The sequence below is a fragment of the Sorex fumeus genome, unplaced genomic scaffold (genome assembly GCF_029834395.1).
Source record: "Sorex fumeus unplaced genomic scaffold, SorFum_2.1 ptg000044l, whole genome shotgun sequence".
Taxonomy (NCBI): Eukaryota; Metazoa; Chordata; class Mammalia; order Eulipotyphla; family Soricidae; genus Sorex; species Sorex fumeus.
In genome coordinates, this window is record NW_026606101.1 from 56,860,367 (window position 1) to 56,876,334 (window position 15,968).

Sequence of the window (15,968 nt, forward strand, 5' to 3'; positions counted from 1 at the left end):
CCTTTCTTCATTTGCTTATTTGTTTACTTTCCGGGTCATACCTGGTGATGCTCATGGTTACTTCTGGCTCCGCACTCAGGAATTTCTCCCTGGTGATGCTCAGGGGACCATATGGGATGCCAGGGAATGGGTCCCGGGTTGACCTCGTGCAAAGCAAACACCCCAACTTCTGAACTATCGCTCTGGCCCCAAATTCTTCTTCTTTTTTTAATACAAGTGATGCGCTAGGTCCTCTACTCTCCTCTCTGCCCCGCCTCCCTCCCCCGCCAAACACATTTGAGCAGGAGTTTAATGCTTGGGCCTAAGAAAGGATTCAGAGCTACTCATCTACTCATGTTGTGCTGTGATGGGAACCATTGAAGGGGTGCTGGGTACCTCCAGGACTGTACCCCGCTGTACTCCAAAGAACATGTGGTTCCAGGAATCAAACATAGGCATGTGCTATAACCCTTGTTATATCTTCCCGGCTTCATGGCAAAAGTTAGGTACTAATTCAGACCAGAATAAACTGTGTGTAATCAGTCAGATTCCTTTGCTTTCTGAAAGTTTCTCCATTACTGCCATTGTCTCCGCCCCGAAGAAACAAGCAAAGTTATATTGCTAATCACAATAACGCAATTCTGAGGCCGACTTTATAAGACAGTGTTAAATGAACCAGCCTTCTCTGAGAGGTTTCAGAGCAGCTGCCTCCCACTAACCTTGGTACATTTAGACTGTCAAAACCAGCCTAGACAATCACATTTTCTTTCCAGTCTGTCTTATTTCCAATTCATTACAGGGCAGGGCTGACCCTGGATTTATGTGTGCATACAAGTTACCTTTATATTAGCCTTAGCCTGGTGACCTGACTCTTGTTGCCTCTGGCATAATCCAGTTACTCAAGAGAATATCAATTAAGGCCCTCAATCATACTAATTAGAATGTCTTCTGTGTGCTGCTACAAGAATTCAGCAGTTTATACACAGACAAATTGGGAAAATCTAGAGGTGTGATTTTTTTTTTTGTTTAAAGAGTAAAGCAATTTGGGAGGCTAGAGAGCTTTAGCGTAGCTGAGTATTGGGGCTGAAATTACTGTGCTCACAATGAAATCTCTGGCTGATCTCCCTTGATAAGGATTAATGCAGAATTATTTTTTTTTATTAATGACTTAAATGAGGTCATAGGTGGGGTGCCGATCAAGTTTATAGATGACACAAAGCTAGAGGGAAAATAATGATGATGACAGACATAGGAGCCAAAATGATTCCAACATAGAAATTAGTGGCAATCTATACAATTTGTGCCTAGAAGAATGATCCCCATCAGACCAACTTGATGAGGACATCACTCCTTTAATAAGACGCCTTCAGTCGTTCCATACTTGCTATTTAAATTGAATTCAAGACCTTAGCCTGCTATTTAAGGCCTTGCCATATTCTGAGCCTCACACTCTTGCTTCCCAACAAAATCTCCTGTAGTTCTTTTTGTAACACCCCGTGCTTGAGCCAAACTGAATTATTTATAGACTATTTCCTATTTATGTTCTATGCTTTCCCTATCTCTGAGCATCATTTTCCTCCACTGAGTTTCTTTGCCCTCTGCTTTCCTTTTGCCTCAGTTCAAAATTTTCCAAACACTTTTCACTCAGCTCAAAAGCTACCTCTTGTTTTAATTCGCTTTGTATTTGGTGGAGTAATCCTTCTCTTGCTAATCTTTAATAACAATTTTCCTGTATGCATTTATTTATCAGTTTGCTTTATATTGCAGTTGTCTTTGTATACTTTTTAAGTCTCTTCTATTTGTTTTTTTTTTTAGAGAGGGCAAGTGGGGAGCCAATCCCAGCAGTGCTCAGGACTTACTCCTGGCTATGTGATCAAGAATCACTCTGGTGGGATTTGGGGCCAATATGGGATACTGGGGACCAAACCTTGCCTGGCTGCCTAAAAGGCAAGTACTCTCCCTGTTCTGGTCCTGTAAGTTTCTTCTAATCTCTACCCAGTGCTAGCCCTTCTGATCTGATAAGCCTGTACCTATTTTATAGTGACTCTAAATGTGTCTTGCTCACAGTTGATGAAGTAGTTTGAGTGCGGTTCGTCTTCTCTACTCAGGCATACCCTGCCCTGTGCTTATCAGAGATCTCTGAAATCAGACTCACTCATTAACATAAAGTGCCCAATTCATATTTTTTTAAACTTTTTTATTGAATCACTGTGAGATAGACCCTTACAAAGCTGTTCCTGGTTAGATTTCAGTCATACCGTCTTCCAACACCTATTCTTCCACCAGTGTACATTTCCCAGTGCAATGTTCCTTGGGTCCCTTCCATCACCACCCATCCCTCATCCCTTGCCTACCTCTATCTGTCTTCCAAACTTTAGCGAAGAATAGAGAAAGCTGTGTGTGTGTGTGTGTGTGTGTGTGTTTATGTATGAATGTGTGTACACGCACACACACAATACTTAGAGTGCTTATAAAAACAAATAATAATGAATTTGTGATACTGCTTCTAGATGAAAAAGGAAGAGTCCATCATTAAACATATTCTTTCTTTGCATGTTATTTTCAAAAGGGGAATCAGGCATGTTATTTTCAAAAGGGGAATCAAGATGTTTTTCTTCTCTGTCTCAGTCTCTGTCTCTGTCTCTTACCCTGTCTCTGTCTCTGTCTCTCTCCCCCCTTGCCCTCCTCTTGGACATTGTGTATAGAATGACTGCTCAACTCATACTAAACTCATACTAAAAACTGAATGACTGATAGATGAGATTTCTTAAGGTAACAGGATAAAAATATGAAGGATTTAGTGGTCGGAAAAGTGAGGTATTTAATCTATGAGATTAAAAATGATTGTTCAGCATTTAATACATTCACCTATTATTTGTGTATAATTATGCTAATGATGGAAACATAACTCAAACACAGCAGTTTTTAGTGATCCATAGTCAAGAGAGGTAATGGGTTAGAAAGAAATTTGCATATTCCTTTTAAGTGACCATGAACTCTGGGTTGCCTGGACAGAACTGGTTTTTACGTTTTATTTTATTGCAGCTCTCCTGAAAGTGTTCCATTTTATTTTATATTTTTTACTTTGGTTTGGGGCCACACTGGCAGTGCACAGGGATTTCTCCTGGTTCTGTCATCATGAATTACTCCTGATGATTATCTGAAGACCATATGGAATGCCAGAGATCAAATCCTAGGGGTGGGGGTTGGGGGCTACATGCAGGGCAAGTGCCCTACTACTGTATTATTATTTCGACCCCAAAATGTTTTATCTTAAGTGTGATTATATGGCCACCCTGTTTATCAACTACCTCTGCACTTTTTAAATTGATGGGTTGTTGTGAAATTTTGGCATAGGCTAAGGTTTTAGAAAATGGACTTCTAGTTAGCTGGATATAGATAAAAATCCTATCCCTGCCATTTACTGAAAATCTGATCTGGAAAACTTCCAAGACCTTTGAGCATAACCTTGTATTTTCAAAACACAAAGCAGAGGTCTTGAGTGTAGAGTTTCTCAGTATATCCAAGTTCAGTATTTATAGCCCTACAGAACTTTCATCAGGAGCCAAAAGATATCTCAAGGGTGAGAGGAAAAGAAACATTCTACAGAGTTGTTAAATCCCCAAACCTTTTGCATTAAAGATCACACAACCAAATGTAAGGGCGAGATTCTAGCTAGTTGGCTGTTTCAGCAGGTTATCAATGGAAAGGCTAAAGATCACAGACACTGGACTCCAGTTTTATTATTTTTTAATGAAACTTCTGCAGTGAGGAAAGTGGACACAGCAAGGCACATTGCACACAGCAAGCCAATGCTTATGTATCTAAATTAATATAAATTCAGACTATGGTGACTGCAGACCAGTGTGAATTCAGGGGTCTAGGATTTCTGTTTGTCACTAAGAAAAGTACATGGTCATTAATACTTTCAACTGGGAATAAAGTAAGAGAATGCAACACGAGCTAAGCATATTAAACTTGTCAGAAATGGGACTGCTGCAGGAAACTCCGGAGAATATACATTTATGTTATTTGTGCATGGTATGTAAATATTTAAAGTAGGAAACTATTACTCCATGATTAATACAAATATAGAGCCAAACTATTGGAGTTTTGTCAATATTCTGCTAATTTGGGGGTGTACACATTTGGTTATATTATTTATATGGTATGTCTGTTTCCTTTTTTTAACTTATTGTTCCAATAATTTTAATTCTAATGCTATGAAATTCTTCAAACAGTAATCAATATCCAGCATGGATGAGTAGTAAATATTATTTAAGTACCTTCTAGTAATAGTACTCTCTCTTGTATTTATGTTGATAGGATGGGATTTCTGTGGTGTTTCCTGAGTCTCTGCTTCTATTGGATCCTGCAAAGTGACGCCTCAGGTAAGGGCCTTTTGACAATGCATGAAAATGTTGTCTGACCAAAAAAAAATGTTTATTTGTCTACCATAGGATAATATGGGGCTGGAGCGATAGCACAGTGAGTAGGGCATTTGCCTTGCATGAGGCCGACCTGGCCGACCCAAGTTCAATTCCTCCACCACTCTCAGTGAGCCAGGCAAGCTACTGAGAGTATCTTGCCCGCACGGCAAAGCTTGGCAAGCTACCCGTGACGTATTCGATATACTAAATACAGTAACAACAAGTTGAAGGAGACGTTGCTGGGCCCACTCGAGCAAATCGATGAACAACGGGAGGACAGTGCTAAAGGATAATATATGAACTCTTTTGGAAACTGAGTTAAAAGCACATAATGGTGTTTGTTCTTTTGTATTCTGCCCACAGTAGAGAGGAACCCACTGACATCAATAACCTTCATGGGACACAGCACTCTTGAGGCCGTGTTCTGGAGCTTAAAAGTAAAGGAATTTTCCATCACTTACACACCCAACTCAAGCAGAGTCCTACTTATTTCTCTTACCTCAGGTCCCACGGGAAGAGAAATGACAGTGATACTGTCTTCCAAACTTTAGCGAAGAATAGAGAAAGCTGTGTGTGTGTGTGTGTGTGTGTGTTTATGTATGAATGTGTGTACACGCACACACACAATACTTAGAGTGCTTATAAAAACAAATAATAATGAATTTGTGATACTGCTTCTAGATGAAAAAGGAAGAGTCCATCATTAAACATATTCTTTCTTTGCATGTTATTTTCAAAAGGGGAATCAGGCAAAACTATAATGAAAGAATAACCCAACTCAGACATGGCTGACTGTGATCATGTGAAACCAGGTTTATGAGAGACTTTAAAGTTGATCTTTTTTAGGCCTCTTCTTATATCCAGAATTACTGTTTAAAACCATTCTAGTTAGTGATGTTTAAAATTACTGTTTTTTTAAATTACTGTTTAAAACCTCTAGTTAGTGATGATCAAAATACAGCCAATTATATTTTTGGATTGATCAGATTCTGTCTGGGGAGGGTGGGAGCAACACTGAAAATGCTGAAGGTTATTGCTGGCTCTGTCTTCAGGGATCACTCCTATTTGGTCTCAGGGGACCATCTGGGTGCCAGAGATTGAATTTCATTGCCAAAAGCAAAGCAAACTCCCTACCCACTGTATTACCTTTCCAACACTGGACTGAACAAATTCTTAGAAAGTTTTTTATGATGCTTTATACAGATATCCTAGGGAGTTCCATTTAAAAACACTTCCAGGTAAAAACGCTTCCATTCCTTGCTGAGATTAGTACCAGGAATTTTACTCCATGACTTGGAGGCCAGTCACACGTGCTAGAGGAAAAGGAAGCTCAGATAGAGAAGAGAGCACCAAATAAAGGATGTTGTGAGAATCCTCCCAGGGTGTGAGAAGCATGCTGAAAGTAGTCTATAGACCAAACATGATTGCCACTCAGTGCCTCTCTTGCAAAACACAGTAACCAAAAGAAGAGAGAGAGAACAAGGGGGAATGCCCTGCCACAGAGGCAGGGTGGGACGGGGGATGGGGGGGTGGGTGGGATGCTGGGACCCGTGGTGGTGGAGGATGGGCACTGGTGGAGGGATGGGTACTTGATCATTGTATAACTGAAACCCAAGTACAAAAATTTATAAGTCTATAACTGTACCTCATGGTGTTTCACTAATAAAAAAAGAAAACAAAAAAACGCTTTTATTCCTTGAAGATCTGGTCTCATGCTTTTAATATCATTGCTTTAATTCCTCTGATATGTGAGTGGTCTTTAGAAATGTTTAAATTAGTGATAATTTCAGTGTGATTATCGTTCTCTAATATATGTCCTATATTTGATCCCTCTTACAGTTTTGATTATTTTTTATAGCATTGTTTAGGTTTTTCTATGCTATTTAAAGCATTTTATTGAAATAGCAAGTAGTACTGAAAAAGGGGGTGGCGTAACTAGAACAGTGTACAGCACAAAGTTTAAAGACAGAGATAACATCACATCTTGTTGGCCTTTGGATCTTCACAAAGAAAAGACTGACAGCCTGGAATGATTCAGCAGGAATATAGCCGATACTTGGTTTTACTCTAAGTTTAGTGCAGTTTCTCCCCTATGTGATTGAGTGTTCTACTTAACTGAGCTGATCAACGATGCCTCGATTTTTGAGTATGTTGGACTTAATTCCTCATGATAATTTGTTCTTTTAGGATTTAATTCTGTGTTTGAATGTTATCTGCGTACAGAGGCCTTCCTCTGCAATGGTGACTGAAATAGCCTTACCACTCTCCCTTTATCCTACTTTACTTATCTTCATGACATGGATTGTTACCCCCAGGGTAACTTTTTCTCCTTTCTGCTTCATTCTCATCTCCACTACCCTCTGTATTCCTCTCCTACCATCCTTTTCTCTCTCCCTCTCTGTTTCTCTATTTAAACCACCTGATGGCAGGGACTTTTTCCCCTCTGTTTGTTATCCAAAGAACTGTGCGTGCGTGCGTGCGTGTGTGTGTGTGTGTGTGTGTGTGTGTGTGTGTGTGTGTGTAATGAATTTTAAAATAGTCATATCTAGGGTGGGAGAGATAGTATAGTGGGTAAGGTGCTTGTCTTTCATGCAGCCAGCCCATGTTCAATCCTGGGCACCATATATAGTTCTCGGAGCACAACCAGGTATAAGCCCTGAGCACAGCTGAGTGTGGCCCCCAAACAAGCAAACAAAAAACTGAGATTAAAAATTCCCATTTCTAAACCATCAAGTTTTAAAATAGAACTTGTTTGGAATCTTTCTTTCTTTTTTTTTTCTCTTTTTGGGTCAAACCCAGTGATGCACAGGGGTTACTCCTGGCTCATGCACTCAGGAATTACTCCTGGCAGTGCTCAGGGGACCATAAGGGATGCTTTATGTTTATCTTGCACTGGAGTAGTAGGTCGTTTGCAAGACAAAAACCTTACCTGCTGTGCTGCCCCTGGATTCTTTTTATTTTCATGAAAAGTAAACTTTATTTTAAAAATGTTAAAGATAATTTTGTTTGAGACACTGTGATTTATAAGATTGTTCAGTGCAGGATTTCATGTATGCAGTGTCTCAACCCCGCACCCTTCCCTAGAGTGTCAGCTTCCCTCCACTATTGTCTCAGTGTCCCCACCACACTCCCACCATATTTCTCTCATTTATCTCCCATGGGAAGCTCAACTCAGCTCTGTAGACCGGTTTTAATTTTCTGTTGCCTTTAGAAATTTGTTATTCCATTACTTTTTTTATATCCCATGATATATGAGAGATTGTTTTTATATCCCATGATATATGAGAGATTGTTTTTATATCCCATGATATATGAGAGATTGTTTCGTATCTGTCCTCCTTTTGACTAACTTCACTCAGCATGATCCTCTCCCATCCATTAATGTAGCAACAAATTGCATGATTTTATCTTTTTTAACAGCTGAGCAGTATCCCTATATATATATATATATACATATATATATTCCAATTTCTTTATCTAGTCATCTGTTATTGGACATTTGGGTTATTACCATGTTTTGGCTGCAATGAGTGTAAATGTTTTTCAAATGTTTTTCTGTTTTCTATTTTTCAAAATAGGGTTTTTGAGTCTTTGGGATAGTTGCAAAACAGTGGCGTTGCTGGGTCACATAGAAACTCAATTCTTAGTCTTTTGAAAAGTGTTCCTATTGTTTTCCAAAGAGGTTGAAGCAGATGACATTGTGCTTGCTTGGGTTCTTACCAGTAATTTATCAATGTTGCTTTATGCTTTCTCTCACCTTGAGGGAACATGGAGAGGTGATTGGGTTAATCTTTTTGAGAGATAAGCCAAGTCAGTGGGCACTGATGCCTCCCCAGCAGCCTTGGGAATATTGTTTGTCTGAATGGCCTTTAGTGTAATCCATCCAAGAAGCCCCTCCACCCCCAGCCCAAATGCTTTGGAAATTGAGTTTTTACCCAGGAACTGTGACTCATGATTCTGCTTAGTTAGCTGACTTCTTGAATAAGATAAGTTCTCATACCAGCCCCATTGAGTCACCATGGGGGCAGGAAACATGTTGTAATCCTCTCAGCCCATCTGGCACATATTCATTTGCCTTCCTTATGAAAAGGTATATTGTGTCTGTGTCAGTGAGGCACTTCCTAGTTGGAGGGAGAGGAACAAAAAGGAAGTGTTGTTGACAAAAATAAAAGGATCAATTGGCTCTGGGCTCCTAGAGGGGAAAATGATCATTGCACATCCTGAGTGATCAACTAACCTCTTGTGCATGAAGGTGCTATCTCTTACAGGGATGTGGATGCTGACTTATTTGTTGGTCGGCCATGAGTCTCTTTCCATGTTCCTGTTACCCATCTTCATGGAATTGATGTGAGGGACACAAGAGAAATAGCATTAATATCTTAATAAATTACGCATACTCAAAATATTAAAAGAGTTTTCTCTTGTGGCTCTTGATTCTCCCTGATGCACCCTTCTTTTATGGAAAGTCCCTGATTTAAAAACAGAATCATAAAAAGTTTCAACTCATGCAGAAAGTCTTTCTGGTAGCAGGGCTCTGATGCTCTTATTTGCTAAGGAGTGTGAGGGTAACAAATTCATCTTACGCAGTGATAAAAGTAAATAAGCCAAATAACATTTTCTTTTTTAAAAGAAGTAATCTTGGATAAATATCAAAGTGATATGGTAGTGCTGTACATATATAGCGATAATATAGCTCCCTTTGCTTACAAAGCACTTTGAGTTTTATGTGTGCCATGGCATTTGATTTTTGAATCCTATTCACATGATAGGAAAGGGATTGTAGCACATTAATTTTTCCAATAACAAACAAAATAGAGGCTGGAGCAATAGTACAATGGGTAGGGCGTTTGCCTCGCATGCGGCAGGCCCAGGTTCGATTCCCAGCATCCCATGTGGTCCCCTGAGTTATTCCTGAGTGCATGAACCAGGAGTAACCCCAGTGCATCAAAGAGTGTGACCCAAAAAGAAAAGAAAAAACCCATATAATCAAAGCAGTTAAGTGAATGACTCAAAGTCACATAGTACATACTGTGTGTAACATTACATTGAGCTCCCTGAATTCCAAGACTTTCGTTATTTTTTATTTGGTTGTGTGAATTTACTTTTCTTGAACTCTACTAGCACAGACACAATTTAGAAAAAAGATTAAGGTTCAAGGGATCACAGTCTTTGCTAACTGTAAGAAGTATCTATAAATATAGATTCTCTTTTCTCACCCCCCCCCCCAGTACCCCTTAAGATATATTGTCTGCAGCGACAGGGCAATTGTACAACAGATAGAGTATACTTGGTTCACACATGGATAACCCAGCTTTGATCCCTGACATTACATCTCAGGAATGCAGGCTCTGGGATCCCTGGAACCCACCAGAAGTGATCCCTGAGTGGCACACCATCATTAAGCCCTGCTGGATGTGGCCAAAGACAAAATCTGAAAGAGGGGGAGAGAGAGAGAGAGAGAGAGAGAGAGAGAGAGAGAGAGAGAGAGAGAGAGAGAATGAAAATTACCTGCAGGTGGAAAATATCTTCACAGTGAAAGTGTAATATTCCCATGTTTGCATGTTATAATATAATACGACACTAAGAAGTTCTTTTTTGCAAGGGTTCCAAAAGAAAACTTGGAACTCATCATGCATTTCTTTTTGGGTTTGTTTCACTGGCAACATGTTAGAAAATCAAACTGTTAAATCTGCCTTTAGAATAGAAGTAAATATTTGGAACTTGTGATTTCAAGTTGCATAGATGGTGAGGATGACACCATATATGATATGGTGAATTTTTAAAATATTGCCATATCAAAGTTATTGGCTACATGGACAGCAAAAAGAAAATGCCAGCAATGCATTTTCTTCTCAGAATGGGTTGTGTGTGTATGCGCTCTCTCACTCTCTCTGAATATTGTGGGGTTGTTTATTTTTAATTTTAAAGTAAAAAAGAAGTTTACCATGGTCCAGACACAGAGTTAGATTTTACACACATTATCATTAACGTCACAGAAAACAATGTCTGGTAGAGGAACTCAGATTCGTATTTCCATTTTGTAGTTTAGCAAATAAAGAGCTACAGAGGTGACCTAATAGTGCTCAACTTGGCATATCTGATCAAGCTAAATTTTGAAGACTGCCTTGCTTCCCGAAGCATTCTCTTTTCTATCACATTTCCTTCTCTTAGGGCTTTGTTCTGTTATTGGAAGTAAGTATCCCTGATGTCTTTTTGTTGTGAAAAAAGAATACTCAGTGGTTTACAAGGGATGAAGAAACGATGATTTTCTCATTTCGGTTTTCATGCTTTCTTGTACTGCACCCAGATTCAAGAGGGCCTGGCGGGTTCCAGCCAAGGAGACCCAAATTTTAAAAAAGAAAAGAAATGATGGTTTCAGTTCTGCTCAATTCTGAGTCATTTACAGAGTCATGTAACCACTCTGTGTCACTTACCTATAAATCACCCAACAAATGAACCACCTAAACCATCAACCAACTGAAGCTCTTCCTTTTTGCTTTTTTAATTACCAAGCATAATGAACAATATTAAACAGCGTGAGCATGAGGAACATGCACACCTTCCATTATTTACTTAAACCATTTCTATTGGCAAGTGCTTATCTTATAATGATTTCTCTTTATTCAAAAGATGATGTGCTCAATCATATTTTTTGCTACAGAGTCCAGGGTTAGAAGTGGCTTTATTATGTGTATCATGTTATATCACAGATCACAGATCACAGATCATCCTGTTATTCGTCGATTGCCTCGAGCAGGCCCTAGTAACGTCTCCTTCATCCTGACCCTGAGGTTATATTCAAGGCTCTTTTAGGAGAATGAGACCCATCATTGTTACTGGTATATGTCATGTTATAAAGTCTGAGAAAAAGTAGAGAAAATAAGTAGCAAACAGAATGCTATCAGAAAATAGAAAACATTATTAAGCCCATCTATACAGAGGTGTTGGGAAGACTTCTCAAAGCACTGCTTCTTTTTCCTAGGAGAAAATGTTTGTGATTTGGGAACCAAATAGTACAGTATAACGTAAAGGATAGCATGAAAGGATTTAGAAGTCAAACAGAAATTCAAAACAGGGAAAAGACTGCACAGCACATCTGCTTGCTGCACATAAAGAAAATATTTGTGACCAATATACTTCAGATATAGTTGGCTAGTTTGTGTTGTTTTTTAAAGAATATCTGCCTTTAAGGACTTCTTGTCTTGTTTGTTTGTTTATTTGTTTTGGTATTTGAGTCATACCTCAGCACAGTGCTTTGGGGCTAATCCCGGCACTGCTTAGAGGACCTTGTAGTGGCAGGGTTCAAACCTGGTGTTTGCATGCTAAACGTAAGGTCCAGCCCTTTGAGCTATCTCCCTGGCCTCCACATATGGTATTTTTAATGCTATATAAGTTCTTTCAGCTTTTGGTCAGGATTCAATTTGTTGTCAGCCCCAGTGGCCTCATTATTTGAATGTGCTTTTTGAAAAACTCCATACTCAGATGTACTTGTGACATTCAGTCCTGTCTCTGTTGCTCATGGCTGGTCATCTTGAACACAATTCATTTCTATGCAATTCAATCCGTTTGGACATTCAGAGAATGTCTGAAGAATATAGCTTCATTTTATTCTTAGACTTAAAGGTCATTAGAATTATAACATTTCACCCTGTTGTCCTTCAAACACTGTCTTTTGGGACCAGATCTTCCTCACAATATTCTTTTGAGCGGCATTTGTGTTTTGAAACACACTGATGTTTATTTGTAAGTTTATTTATGCTACCTTGGGACTAGTGTTCTGTAGCCCAATTGAAAAAAAAAATACGAGTACCACAACTTTGGAGTCTGATGTTGTTTTCAAATTTTCTCTTTTATTTAGCTGGTTAACTTCTTTAAAAAATAGAATGTGTGATCATCCTCAAAGAAATTACACAGTGATGACTGCTTTATTTTTAAGTTCACTGGATGTGGTGCTCTTACTATTCTTCAGGGACAGAGAGAAAACAGATATATTCTACAAATAATCTGGGAACCTCAGTCAATATCTTCAAGTACCTGACACCCAGATCTATAAAACTGATATACAGAATCTCCTTCTTATGTCTTTCTCTGTTTGAGAGGGAATAAGTGCTCCCTTTCAATGAGAGTACCAGAAGGCTGAGAAAATGAGAGAAGAGATAAATCCTCCCTTAGTAATGTAGACAAGGCTGCTTTCTGTCGTCTTCATGAATTCCAGGTCTCATTCTGCCATAGGAGAAAAAGTTCTTGATGTAGCTGCATTTTATCGAGAAATAAATATCACTTTCCTGTGGTGTTTGTAGGCTCTGAATTAGTAGCTTAAGGCTCTTTGCCACTTAGCCTTTCCTCCCCGATCCACCTTTATCCGAGGCACTTTCATTACTTTTGAAGTGCTTTGGGGGGTTAATCAGAAATGTGCATCCTTTGTTAGGTGCACAAACATACAATAGTTTGCATTTTTTCCTTAACTTATATTAATGAGTATTATGATTTCATTAACGTTTGGGCTTCTCATGCCACATAGACCAAGTGTAAAGTATTTATCAACTATTCTTTTGCAATGGAACCCACGGGGCTGACTCTGTAAGTATAGATACACTAAAAACACACACACACATACACACATGGACATGTGTCTATGAAGCACTGATATTTTTATATGCAAATGTAATTCTTTTTAATATCATGTCATGGATTAGATTTTATCCCTAATTACTTAGAATTTACATACAACTACAATTGCACTGGAAATAAGTGCTTTGTTATTTTAAAATTAAATAGACATAAAAATTTTTGTACCCTAGTGGACCTCAACTGTTTTAATTAACTAGTACTCACTATGGCTTTTGTTTGCCCCCTTTTTACCTTTGGGAGAAACCTTTAATCAGTCACTGTACTTGTTTGCTGTTTAAACACATTACCACTAATAGCTAAAACTGTTGTACCTGAGTTAACTGTTTTCTCAATCCTTTGTTGATGTCAGACTGCTCCAGCTTGCTTTTCAGAGAGAAAATACCTAATTCCATCCCCATATTTTCGAATTTGCTTTGGAATATTTTGTTTGCTTGGTTCCCAAGGGCAAGAGTGAGTTTCTCTCATGGAAGAATTTTTTACGTTTGTGACTTCTGTTTAAAAATTCCTCTTCAGTGTTTTTTAACTGTAGTCTCCAGAGGAAAAAAGTAAGTGGGTGTGAGGAGAGGAAACAAAGAGGGAGAGGAAGAGGGACATGAGAGATCTAGTCGTCTCTCCCTTCATTTATCTGCTCTCCATCCCTTCATCCATCTACTTACCCATTGAGAAGAAAATAAAAAGAGAAAAATGGCAGCTAGATATGCAGAGGCAGTCACTACACTGAAGCCTGGTGGCATTTGATGCAATCTCAGGTATATACGATTATAATCACTAAAAATAACCCATTTTGGAGGCTGGAGCTATAGTATAGCAGGTAGGGCATTTGCCTTGCACGCGGCCGACCCGGGTTTAATCCCTGGTATCCCATTAATTAATCATCCTGTTATTCGTCGATTGCCTCGAGCAGGCCCCAGTAACATCTCTTTCATCCTAGCCCTGAGATTATATTCAAGGCTCTTTAGGAGAATGAGACCCATCATTGTTACTGGTATTTGGCATATTTGGTACGCCACAGGGAGTTTGCCAGACTCTGCCCTGTGGGCAGGCTACATTCGATAGCCTGCAAGTTTGTCCAAAGTAGGAATGAGATAATAAGATGTCATAAAAAGATGTCCCGATAAGATGTCGTGCGGCCGCGCGGTTCCGGGAGCTGGATTTTATAGTCTCTGAGTCTTGGCCACTGATGGGATTACACGGCGCCAGGGGGCCAGGTGGTGGATGTGACCCCCGCCTACTGGAATTTGGAGGATCTGGGTGGAGGATGCTCGACTCCAATCCGAGTAGGCTGGGAGATCTCGGCCCCGGAACCCGCGTGGATTTGTCCCTCTGCCAGTACCTTCATGTGTGCGGAGAGTGGTCTCTGCATGGTGGTGGCTGGTCCTGGAGGTCTTCGGCTGCCGGAGCCCTGGTCGGGGCGGGGAGGAAAGCTCAACCCGCTCCCCTCCAACGGGCCCGGCGAGGAACAGCCAGGCGCTGGGGCAGACTGCACTGTTCTCGTCCGGGATCTGGATTTTATAGTCTCTGAGTCTTGGCCGCTGATGGGATTACACGGCGCCAGGGGGCCAGGTGGTGGGTGTGACCCCCGCCTACTGGAATTTGGAGGATCTGGGTGGAGGATGCTCGACTCCAATTCTAGTAGGCTTGGAGGTCTCAGCCCCGGAACCCGCGTGGCTTTGTCCTTCTGCCAGTACCTTCATGTGTGCGGAGAGTGGTCTCAGCATGGTGGTGGCTGGTCCTGGAGGTCTTCGGCTGCCGGAGCCCTGGTCGGGGCGGGGAGGAAAGCTCAACCCGCTCCCCTCCAAGGGACCCCAGTGAGGAACAGCCAGGCGCAGGGGCAGGAGACTGACTGGTATCCCATATGGTTCCCTAAACACACCAGGAGTAATCTCTGAGTGCAGAACCAGGAGTGACCACTGAGCATCTCTGGGTGTGACCCAAAAAACAAAAACCAAAAAAACAAACCCCCCCCAAAAAAGAAAGAAACCAACCACCAACCCATTTTTCTGTGACCATAGTTAAAATATTTATTTTTTTAAGCTTCAAATACTTTCTTTTTATTTGATGATATAATTACTGATTGATATTTAACTTGTTTACAAGATTATGAAATTTGGAATGTATAATACTATCACTATATGTGTGTGGTACTCAATGTGTAAACTGTAGATGATGGAATTTTCTGGATAACTTTTAGTTGTTCTATTTTTGATAATTCTTGCTTCATTTTCAGTTTATTAAAAGTATGGGAGAAAATAGAAGCCTTAAATATTATAGCAAATTTATTTATTTATTTATTTGGGCTGGAGCAATAGCAGAGCGGTAGGGTGTTTGCCTTGCATGCGGCCGACCTGGGCGACCTGCCTTCGATTTCTCCTCCCCTCTTGGAGAGTCTGGCAAACTACCGAGAGTATCTCGCCCACATGGCAAAGCCTGGCAAGCTACCCGTGGTGTATTCAATATGCGAAACACAGTAACAAGTCTCACAATGGAGATGTTACTGGGCCCGCTCGAGCAAATCGTCGAACAACAGGAGGACAGTGCTACAGTGATTTATTTATTTATTATTTATTTGGGCTTTGGACTACCCAGTGTTGCTCACGGCTTATTTCTGGCTCTGCCCTCTGGGATTACTTCTTCCATTTAGTGCATCTTCCTTCAATCATGAGAGCCCTTACTATTTTTTAGGGATATGCTGTGTTAACCAGACATTGGTTTAAAAAGGATACAGCAGAGATGGAATTAAAGTGTTGTAAGTGGTATCTGCAATAAGAAATAGGAGATGGTAGGTAAAAACGCACGGCCCTGGAACCTTTTGCACTTCATGTTAATACAGTGTAAGGCAGAAACAATCTGCTGTTGTGTGTAATTAACACTTACCTATAAAATGTTTTTTTAGTAGCAGTAGTGTATTGCTGGAGGCTCAGTAGAACT

The 15,968-nt window shown here is 40.1% G+C and overlaps 1 protein-coding gene across 3 annotated transcripts in view; it reads left to right on the forward strand.

Moving 5' to 3' along the window:
• Nucleotides 1–15,968, forward strand: part of IL1RAP (interleukin 1 receptor accessory protein) — a 154,035-nt gene that overhangs the window by 46,470 nt on the left and 91,597 nt on the right. For 2 of the 3 annotated variants that reach the window (XM_056121706.1, XM_056121707.1), the window contains exons 2-3: nucleotides 1,795–1,926; nucleotides 4,306–4,370. In XM_056121706.1, coding sequence (XP_055977681.1) covers nucleotides 1,886–1,926; nucleotides 4,306–4,370 — 106 coding nt within the window. In that variant the 5' untranslated portion in view covers nucleotides 1,795–1,885. The remainder of the gene's footprint in view (nucleotides 1–1,794; nucleotides 1,927–4,305; nucleotides 4,371–15,968) is intronic. The other variant, XM_056121705.1, reaches the window with a different exon arrangement.